Source organism: Bombina bombina, chromosome 6 (genome assembly GCF_027579735.1).
Source record: "Bombina bombina isolate aBomBom1 chromosome 6, aBomBom1.pri, whole genome shotgun sequence".
Lineage (NCBI taxonomy): Eukaryota > Metazoa > Chordata > Amphibia > Anura > Bombinatoridae > Bombina > Bombina bombina.
Genome location: NC_069504.1, coordinates 599,160,811 through 599,172,093, shown reverse-complemented (window position 1 = coordinate 599,172,093; position 11,283 = coordinate 599,160,811). Strand labels below are relative to the sequence as shown.

The 11,283-nt window shown below is 39.1% G+C and overlaps 1 protein-coding gene across 1 annotated transcript in view; it reads right to left on the bottom strand.

Moving 5' to 3' along the window:
* The window catches only part of PCSK6 (proprotein convertase subtilisin/kexin type 6), a 742,641-nt gene that overhangs the window by 151,812 nt on the left and 579,546 nt on the right, over window positions 1-11,283 (bottom strand). Inside the window, exon 15 of the mRNA XM_053717589.1 lies at window positions 2,455-2,557. Coding sequence (XP_053573564.1) covers window positions 2,455-2,557 — 103 coding nt within the window. The remainder of the gene's footprint in view (window positions 1-2,454; window positions 2,558-11,283) is intronic.

Sequence of the window (11,283 nt, the reverse complement as noted above, 5' to 3'; positions counted from 1 at the left end):
CTTACACATTACAAGTCCTCCCCATGCTTAATGGGTTTCTAGAGATCAGTAATTACAGAGAAGGTTCATTGGGAGGAATCTTATACGCTTGAACAAATGCATTTCTTAAACAGACATTCTGCATATTTTTCCAAAGCACAAAACTTCATACCAAAACCACATCCACCTTTACAATCCCTTCAAATTTAAGGACTTTCTAGAATATGGCATTTTCTGAGTATTTATAAATTAATTAAATTAATCCACTATAAATTTTAAATGAGATGTTATCCATTGTTGTGAGCAATTAATCTATCCTGCTGCTTGCTCAGTGTTCAATATATACAGTATATTCATAAACCAAAATATGTATGGTATGGTGATGTGAGGTTGCATCAGTAGCAATAAAAAAAAAAAAGACTAAAGGCAAAAGGCTGAGCTGTCAAACTGTTTTTGTTGCAAGCTTTAAGTGTAAGCCTATATGATAGATCAGACGTGTTAGAAATGAATATTTGTGTAACATTTTGCATTGATAGATAGCTTTTGGAAAATTTCCAGGGGAGCACTATACAGACTCTGGATAGAGCACAAAACTCTTCAGTAGGGGCATCTAATCTGCATACTAATGCAGAACATCCACTCAACACTCCACAGACCACTTGCAGACTCTTCAAAGCAACACTGAAGTAATGAATGCAATATCTGTATAACTCTGTAGCACCTCTGTATCCTTATTCAACCAACCTCTTAGACACTGCATTGCCCCAAGCCCTTATAAGGATTTTACAACTGATACGCTTCCACTTTCCTACACTCTTGAAGCTTCCTCCCATTTCATGCTCTCACACCCTTTGTGATCCCTTTCACTATCCTCACTCAATCGGTCCACATCTTACTACTTAATTCTTAGTAATAGAAGACAGATTTAGAAGATTATATATATATATTTCTATATTAGAGATGTTAGAATTGGTTCAGTTACATTTCACTTAACTCATTTTTAAATTAAATTGTCAGAAAAAAAAAAAGCTACACAAAGTGCATATATTGCAACTACCCAAGAAAACTCAACTGTTCCAACGATCCATATTTACGGTCAAACTATGTAGTTGTAATATGCAATAAAATACCTTCCACTTGAGAGGGAACCTCCATGTTGCTGCCATGGCTGTATACTGGGCAGCTACTAATGAGATTTGTGGAGGATATGAAAATATCTTCTGCTATTATTATATCTATTAGAAGAAATCATATAATATTTTGCCTACGAACAAATGGAGCGGTTTATTACCATCCAAAACTGCCCAATATTCCAAAGTTTTCTTTGAGGCTCGCAATTTATTTGAAGGTGTTAAAAGCTTCCAGGCTGGTGTTGTAAAGGGGATCTGATCTGCTTGCTACCCCTACATCTGCCCCACAGGCAAACAGAGTGTACAATGAGCCTAACTATACCTCTTCTAGAACCCTCACTTGGCCTGTCTGCTGTGTCTCTTTTGCAGTAATGGAGCAGGAAACCACCTTGGTGATAATTGTTATCTACAGAGCTTTTCAAAGATAGTAATATTGAGGAGCCAGTGAAAAGGGTAACTGCTTGGAAGATTAATCTGTTTGTAACCTCCACAGGCCCCCTCAATATCTTTACAGCTTTATCTTTAGGTTGGAGATCAGGCTTGATTTAAGTGTTTAAGTTTACATGGTGTAATGGTTTCGTTATGTTTAAGTACAACCCAAAAGCTTTAATTTTGTAATATGGAAGGGTGAATAATATGTATTAAACTGCCTTATTGAGTCTAATTATTCATTAGTACAATCTATGTTTTGGGGGTTAAACCCTGGTAACGCTAATTTATGTTGTCACAGGTTTGTCCCAATAAACCACAATTTGTTTCTGTATAGGAAACACTCCATAGATGTACCTGAATCATTTCTGTTTCTAGTGTAAAAGTGGGTGACTTGAGGGTGATCCAGAGCATTTTTTTCTATGGACTGAAATAATATAAAATTGACATTTACTTAGCTTGCCATATTTCTGTACCGATTGTCTGCTTGATATATGAATTCATACTAGCTCTCTTTTTTAATGTTTCTGTGAGATGCGCAGAATTATTTTAAATGAATGTAAATGTCTCATCACATCTAACATTACTTGACAGAGGTTAGATTACAAGCTCTAACATTTTAGTACTGCATTTATTGGTTTTGAACTAGAATTATATTATCCTTGTGCAGCTCAAAAAACGTTATGCCTATTGTTCTTGTTGCAAAGATTTTTTGTTGTTGTAGTAAAGTTGGGAGGTCCAGAAGTAATTTCATACTTTGTCTTTACACCTTTTTCCATTACTATTAGCAATGAGGTCCCAGAGTAGCTTCAATTAACAAAAATACACATTTGTAAGAATTTAATATTTTCTGCAACTTTAGATATTAGTGCTTACTCTATAGTTCTATTCACTCTTAAAATAAAATAAATAATACCTTCCAATCTTTTCGTTTCCCAGACTATAGTGGACACATTTCAGACAATGTTCAGGCCCAGGCCCATCACATCCTCTGTCCCCACATTCAGGATGGCACAGACCTTGTAAACAAAGAGAAAAAACATAATTTATGTCAGAACTTACCTGATAAATTAATTTCTTTCATATTGGCAAGAGTCCATGAGCTAGTGACGTATGGGATATATAATCCTACCAGGAGGGGCAAAGTTTCCCAAACCTCAAAATGCCTATAAATACACCCCTCACCACAACCACAACTCAGTTTAATAGCCAAGAAGTGAGGTGATAAAAATAAGTAAAAAAGCATACAAAAAGGAGGAACTGGAAATATAATTGTGCTTTTATACAAAAAATCATAAGCACCATAAAAAAGGGTGGGCCTCATGCACTCTTGCCAATATGAAAGAAATGAATTTATCAGGTAAGTTCTTACATAAATTATGTTTTTTTTTCATGTAATTGGCAACAGTGCATGAGCTAGTAACGTATGGGATAGAAATACCCAAGACGTGGAAGTCCACAGAAGAGTCACTAAGTCTTTCTAGAAAACTGAAATCATAAGCAGAAGAATCAAACCGACAGCTGCCTGAAGAACTTTTCTACCAAAGAAGCAAACACATCAAAATGGTAAAATTTAGTAAATGTATGCAAAGAAGACCAAGTTGCTGCTTTGCAAATCTGATCAACTAAGACTTCATTCTTAAAAGCACAAGAAGTGGCAACTGATCTAGTAAAATGAGCTGTAATTCCCTGAGGCTGAAACTGTCCCGCCTCCAAATAAACCTTGTGAATTAAAAGCTTGAACCAAGATGCCAAAGAAATGGCAGAGGCTTAGAAATCCTTAGTAGCTTTGATATAGTATTTCAAAGCTCTTACAACATCTAAAGAATGTAAAGATCTTTCAAGAGCATTCTTAGGATTAGGACACAAAGAGGGAAGCCTGCAAAGCCTTCAAAACCAAATTAAGACTCCAAGCAGGAGAGATTGATTTAATAACAGGCTTGATACGAACCAAAGCCTGAACAAAACAGTGAATATCAGGAAGTTTAGCAATCTTTCTATGAAATAAAACAGAAAGAGCAGAAATTTGTCCCTTCAAAGTACTTGCAGACAAACCTTTATCTAAACCATCCTGAAGAAACTTTAAAATTCTAGGAATTCTAAAAGAATGCCAAGAGAATTTATGAGAAAAACACCATGAAATAAAGGCTTTCCAAACCCGATAATAAATCTTCCTTGAAACAGACTTACAAGCCTGTAGCATAGTATTAATCACTGAGTCAGAGAAACCTCTATGACTAAACACCAAGCGTTCAATTTCCATACCTTCAAATTTAGCAATTTGAGATCCTGATGGAAAAACAGCCCTTGAGACAGGTCTGGCCTTAAAGGAAGTGGCCAGGGTTGGCAACTGGACATCCAGACAAGATACGCATACCAAAACCTGTGAGGCCATGCTGGTGCTATCAGAAACACATGCAATTGTTCCATTATGATCTTGGAGATCACCCTTGGAAAAAGAACTAGAGGTGGAAAAATGTAAGCAGGTTGGTAAAACCAAGCAACTGCTAACGCATCCACCATCTGCGCTTGAGGATCCCTGGATTTGGAAAGGTACCTGGGAAGATCCTTGTTTAGATGGGAAGCCATCAGATCTATTTCAGGAAGACCCAACATCTGGAGGAGTTGAATTCCGCCCAAGAAAGTATCCAAGATACTTCTTTCATCGCTAAAGGACTGCGAGTCCCAGCCTGATGATTGACATATGCCACAGTTGTGATATTGTCTGTCTGATAAGGAATGAATGATTCTCTCTTTAATAGAGGCCAAGCCTGAAGAGCCCTGAAAATAGCACGGAGTTCTGATTGGTAACCTTGCCTCTTGAGGATTCCAAACTCCTTGTGCTGTCAGAGACCCCTAAACAGCACCCCAACCTGTGAGACTTGCATCTGTTGAAATCACAGTCCAGGAAGGACGAACAAAAGAGGCCCCTTGAATAATCTGATAATGGTCTAACCACCAAGTCAGAGAGAGCTGAGTGTTGGGATTTAAGAATATCAATTGTAATAACCTAGTATAAATCCCTGCACCATTGATTCAGCATGCAAAGCTGCAGAGGTCTCATGAAAACGAGCAATGGGGATCACGTCCGATGCTGCAGTCATGAGACCTAAAACTTCCATGCACATAGCCACTGAAGGGAATGATCGAGACTGAAGGTTTAGACAGGTTGAACCAACTTCAAACGTCTCTTGTTTGTTAAAGACAGAGTCATGGACACTGAATCTATCTGGAAACCTAAAAAGGTGACCCTTGTCTGACGAATCAAGAAACTCTTTGGTAAATTGATCCTCCAACCATGTCTTTGAAGAAACAACACAAGTTGATTTGTGTGAGATTCTGCTAAATGAAAAGATTGAGCCAGTACCAAGATATAGTCCAAATAAGACCCTTACAAATTGATTAAAAAACTTCAGATCCAGAACTGGTCTGAACGAATTTTCCTTCTTCGGGATAATGAATAGATGTGAATAAAATTCCAGACCCTGTTCCAGAAGTGGAACTGGTAAAATTGCAGCTGAAAGCTCCAGATCTGAAACACTTCAGAAAGGCCTGAGCTTTGGATTTGTTGGGGGAAAAAAAATCTTCTCACAGGAGGTCTTATTCTAAAACCTATTAGATACCCCTGAGAGACAATATTCTGAATCCAATGATTATAAACGGAAACCTGCCCTTGAAATAATTTAAATCTGCCCCCCACCAGTAGAACTGGATTGAGGGCTGCACCTTCATGCAGTCTTGGGGGCAGGCTTTGGTTTCTTATAAGACTTGGATTTATTCCAACTCGAAGATGGCTTCCAATTGGAGCTAGAGTCCTTAGGGGAAGGAAGAATAGATTTCTGTTCTCTATTCTGACGAAAGGAACAAAACCAATTAGAAGCTTTAGATTTATCCTTAGACTTTATCTTGGGGCAAAAAAATCCCTTCCACCCAGTAAAAGTGGAAATAATAGAATCCAACTGGGAACCAAATAAATTATTACCCTGGAATGATAGAGATAACAACCTAGATTTAGATTCCATGTCAGCATTCCATGATTTGAGCTATAAAGCTCTTCTAGCTAAAATAGCCAAAGACAGATTTAACATCAATCTTGACGATATAAAAAATAGCATCATAGATAAAATGATTAGCATGTTGAAGCAAACGAACAATGCTATGCAAACCAGAATCTTTTTACTGTTGTGCTAAGCTATCCAACCAAAAATTTGATGCAGCCGCAACATCAGCCATAGAAATGGCAGGTCTGAGAATATAACCAGAATGTAAATAAGCTTTCCTTAGATGAGATTCAATTTTCCTATCTAAAGGATCCTTAAAAGAAGTACAATCTTCCAAAGGAATAGTAGTAAGCTTAGCAAGAGTAGAAATAGCCCCATCAACCTTAGGGACTTTTTCCCAAAAACTCTAATTTAGCCACTGACAAAGGATACAATTTTTTAAACCTTGAAGAAGGAACAAAAGTACCACCAAGCTTAGACCATTCCTTAGCAATCACATCAGAAATAGCATCCGGAACAGGGAAAACCTCAGGAGTAGTCACAGGAGGTTTAGAGACAGAATTTATAAGTTTACTGGATTTATTATCAAGAGGACCAGACTCCTCAATATCCAAAGTTATCAACACTTCTTTTAACAAGGAACAAATATACTCCATCTTAAAAAGATAATTTATCAGTGCCAATGTCTGAAGTAGGATCTTCTGAGTCAGAGAGATCCTCATCAGAGGTGGATATATCAGTATGTTGTCAGTCATTACAAATTTCATCAGTAGTATAAGAAGTTTTAAAAGACCTTTTACGTTTATTTGACTGCGGAATAGCAGACATAGCATTCTGTATCGCATCAGCAATATAATTTTTCAAATCAACAGGGATATCATGTACTTTAGATGTTGAGGGAACAACAGATACTGTACTAGCACTAATAGAAACCTTTTCTGCATGCAACCGCTTGTCATGACAACTTTTACATACTACAGCTGGAGATATATTCTCCACTAGCTTACAATAGATACACTTAGCTTTGGTAGAACTGTGTTCAGGCAGCATGGTTCTTACAGCAGCTTCTGAGACAGGATCAGATTGAGACATCTTGTAAAATGTAAAAGAAAAAATAACATTTAAACAAAAATATCTTAGCAGTTTCGGGAATGAGAAAAAAATGCAAATGCTAAAATTGGAAAAAAGCAAATAGCATAGCCCTCTGAGCTTAAAGAAGGCAAGGAGCATATAGGAAGTGATGTAAAATAAAAACTAAATTTATGCTTACCTGATAAATTACTTTCTTTTGCGATATGATGAGTCCACGGATTTCATCCTTACTTGTGGGATATTAACCTCCTGCTAACAGGAAGTGGCAAAGAGCACCACAGCAGAGCTTTATATATAGCCCCTCCCTTCCCCTCCAGTCATTTGGCCGAAGGTTATAGGAAGAGAAAAGGAAAGGCTAAAAAGGTGCAGAGGTGACTGAAGATTTAAAAAAAATAAAATAAATCTGTCTTAAAATAACAGGGTGGGCCGTGGACTCGTCATATCGTAAAAGAAAGTAATTTATCAGGTAAGTATAAATTTAGTTTTAGTTTTCTTTTACAAAGATATGACGAGTCCACGGATTTCATCCTTACTTGTGGGAAACCAATACCAAAGCAATAGGACATGGATGAAAGGGAGGGACAAGACAGAGACCTAAACAGAAGGCACCACTGCTTGAAGAACCTTTCTCCCAAAGATAGCCTCAGTAGAAGCAAAAGTATCAAATTTCTAAAATTTGGAAAAAGTGTGAAGGGACGACCAAGTCGCAGCCTTACAAATCTGTTCAACAGAAGCATCGTTTTTAAAAGCCCATGTGGAAGCCACAGCCCTAGTAGAATGAGCTGTAATTCTTTCAGGAGGCTGCTGTCCAGCAGTCTCATATGCCAGGCAGATGATACTTCTCAGCCAAAAAGAAAGAGGTAGCCGTAGCTTTCTGACCCCTACGCTTTCCAGAATAAACAATGAATAATGAAGATGACTGACGGAAATCCTTAGTTGCCTGCAAGTAAAACTTACAGGCACGGACCACGTCCAAATTATGTAACAGACGCTCCTTCTTAGAAGAAGGATTAGGACACAAGGAAGGAACAACAATTTCCTGATTAATATTCTTATTCGAAACAACCTTAGGAAGAAATCCAGATTTGGTACGTAAAACCACCTTATCAGAATGAAAAATGAGATAAGGCGAATCATACTGCAATGCTGAAAGCTAAGGAACTCTTCGAGCAGAAGAAATAGCAACCAGAAACAGAACTTTCCAAGATAATAGTTTAATATCTATGGAATGCATAGGTTCAAATGAAGAACTCGAAGAACTAAATTCAAACTCCAGGGAGGAGTAATAGGTCGAAATACAGGCTTAATTCTAGATAGAGCCTGACAAAAAGACTGAACATCCGGTACATTTGCCAAACGTTTATGAAACAGAATTGACAAAGCTGAAATTTGTCCCTTTAAAGGAACTCGCCGATAACCCTTTCTCCAATCCTTCTTGGAGAAAAGACAGAATCCTAGGAATTCTAACCTTACTTCATGAGTAACCCTTGGATTTACACCAATAAAGATATTTACATCATATCTTATGATAGATTTTTCTAGTGACAGGCTTTCTAGCCTGTATCAAAGTATTGATGACTGAATCAGAGAATCCTCGCTTTGATAAAATCAAGCGTTCAATCTCCATGCAGTCAGCTGCAGAGAAATTAGATTTGGATGTTGAAAAAAGCCCTTTAACGAGAAGGTCATGTTCTCAATGGAAGTCTCCACGGAAGCAGAGAGGACATGTCCACTAGATCCGCATACCAAGTCCAGCGTGGCCATGCAGGCGCTATCAGGATCACTGAAGCTCTCTCCATCACACGTGGGAGGAGAGGAAACGGTGGAAACACATAAGCTAGGCTGAACTGCCAAGGCATCTATCAGTTCGGCCTGAGGATCCCTTGACCAGGATCCGTATCTTGGAAGCTTACCATTCTGACAAGATACCATCAAATCCAATTCCGATCTGCCCCATCTGAGAATCAATGAGGCAAATACCACCGGGTGAAGTTCCCACTCCCCCGGATGAAAAGTCTGTTGACTTAGAAAATCTGCTTCCCAGTTCTCTACCCCTGGGATGTAGATCACTGACAGATGACAAGAGTGGGCCTCTGCCCAACTGATTATCTTGGATACTTCTATCATCGCTAAGGAACTCCTTGTTCCCCCCTGATGATTGACATATGCCACAGTCGTTACATTGTCCGATTAGAATCTGATGAATTTGGCCGAAGCCAACTGAGGCCACGCCTGAAGCCCATTGAATATTGCCCTCAGTTCCAGAATATTGTTTGGAAGTAGAGACTCCACTTGAGCCCAAACACCCTGAGCCTTCAGGGAATTCAAACTGCACCCCAGCCTAGAAGGCTGGCATCTGTTGTCACTATCACCCACGAGGGTCTGTGGAAACAAGTCCCCTGGGACAGAAGATCCGGCGACAACCACCAAAGAAGAGAGTTTCTGGTCTCTTGATCCAGATTTATCATCTGAGGAGATAAATCCGCATAATCCCCATACCATTGACCGAGCATTCACAGTTGCAGTGGTCTGAGATGCAAACATAACGATGTCCATCGCTGCTACCATTAATCCAATTACCTCCATACACTGAGCCACTGATGGCCGAGGAATGGACTGAAGTGCTCGGCAAGTATTCAGAATCTTTGATTTTCTGACCTCCGTCAGAAATACTTTCATGGCTACCGAGTCTATCAGAGTTCCCAAGAAAGGAACCCTTGTCTGTGGGACAAGAGAACTCTTCTCTATGTTCACCTTCCAGCCGTGAGTTCTCAGAAAAGACAACACACTGTCCGTGTGAGATTTTGTCAGATGATATGACGCCTGAATAAGAATATTGTCAAGATAAGGCGCCACCGCTATCCCTTGCGGTCTGAGAACCACCAAAAGAGACCCTAGAACCTTCGTGAAGATTCTGGGTGCTGTGGCCAACCCGAAAGGAAGAGCCATGAACTGATAATGTTTGTCCAAGAAATCAAACCTTAGAAACCGATGATGATCCTTGTGGATTGGAATATGAAGGTAAGCATCCTTCAAATCCACGGTAGTCATATATTGACCCTCCTGGATCATTGGCAAAATCGTTCGTATTGTCTCCATCTTGAATGATGGAACTCTTAGAAATTTGTTTAGACACTTGAGGTCTAAAATGGGTCTGAACGTTCCCTCTTTTTTGGGAACCACAAATAGGTTTGAGTAAAACCCCTGTCCCTGTTCCAATTTTGGAACCGGACAGATTACTCCCATAGTAAGAAGGTCTTTTACACAGCGTAAGAACGCCTCTCTTTTTATCTGGTTTTTGAAAGATGAAATCTCCCTCTTGGGAGAAAATACTTGAATTCTAATTGATAACTGTGGGTCACTATTTTTAGTGCCCAGGAATCCTGAACATCTCTTGCCCAAGCCTGAGCAAAGAAATCCGGTCCCGGATCAGAGGCCACCCCTTCATGCTGTCTTGGGACCAGCAGTGGGTTTTTTGGATTGTTTACCCTTATTCCAGGTCTGATTGGGTCTCCAGACTGACTTAGATTGGGTAAAATTCGCTTCCTGCTTTGTGGAAGAAGTGGGGGGTCCTCATTTAACGTTCTGAAAGGAATGAAAATTCTGTTTACCCCTCATTTTAACCGACTTATCCTGAGGTAGGGCATGGCCTTTACCTCCTGTAATATCAGAAATTATTTCCTTCAATTCTGGCCCAAAAAGGGTCTTACCTTTAAAGGGAATAGCTAAAAGCTTATGTTTTGATGACACATCCGCAGACGAATATTTGAGCCACAATGCTCTATGTGCTAAAATAGCAAATCCTGCATTTTTTGCCGCTAATTTAGCAATTTGAAAAGCGGCATCAGTAATAAAGGAATTAGCTAGCTTAAGAGCCTTAATTCTATCTAAAATGTCATCTAATGGAGTCTCAACCTTAAGAGACTCTTCTAAAGCCTCAAACCAAAAAGCTGCTGCAGTAGTTACCGGAACAATGCAAGCCGTAGGTTGTAAAAGAAAACCCTGATTAACAAATAATTTCTTTAGTAGACCCTCTAATTTCTTATCCATAGGGTCCTTGAAAGCACAACTATCGTCAATGGGAATAGTAGTACACTTAACTAGGGAAGATATAGCTCCCTCTACCTTAGGGACCATTTGCCATGAGTCCCGAATGGTATCTGATATGGGAAACATTTTCTTAAAATTAGGAGAGGAAGAAAACGGTATACCTGGTCTATCCCATTCCTTACTAATAATTTCCGAAATTCTCTTAGGAACTGGAAAAACATCAGTGTAAGTAGGAACTTCCAAATATTTATCCATTTTACACAATTTCTCTGGAGGAATCACAATAGGATCACAATCATCCAGAGTTGCTAAAACCTCCCTAAGTAAAAGGCGGAGGTGTTCAAGCTTAAATTTAAATGACATAGCATCCGAATCTGTCTGAGACAAAACATTCCCTGAATCAGAAATTTCACTCTCAGACAGTAATTCCCTGATCCCTAACTCAGAGCACTGTGAGGGAACATCGGAAATAGCTAATAAAGCATCAGAGGATTCAGTATTTACATTAATACTTGATCTACTGCGTTTACCCTGCAACACTGCTAATTTAGACAATACCTCTGTAAGGGTAGTTGACATAACTGCAGCCATCTCCTGCAGAG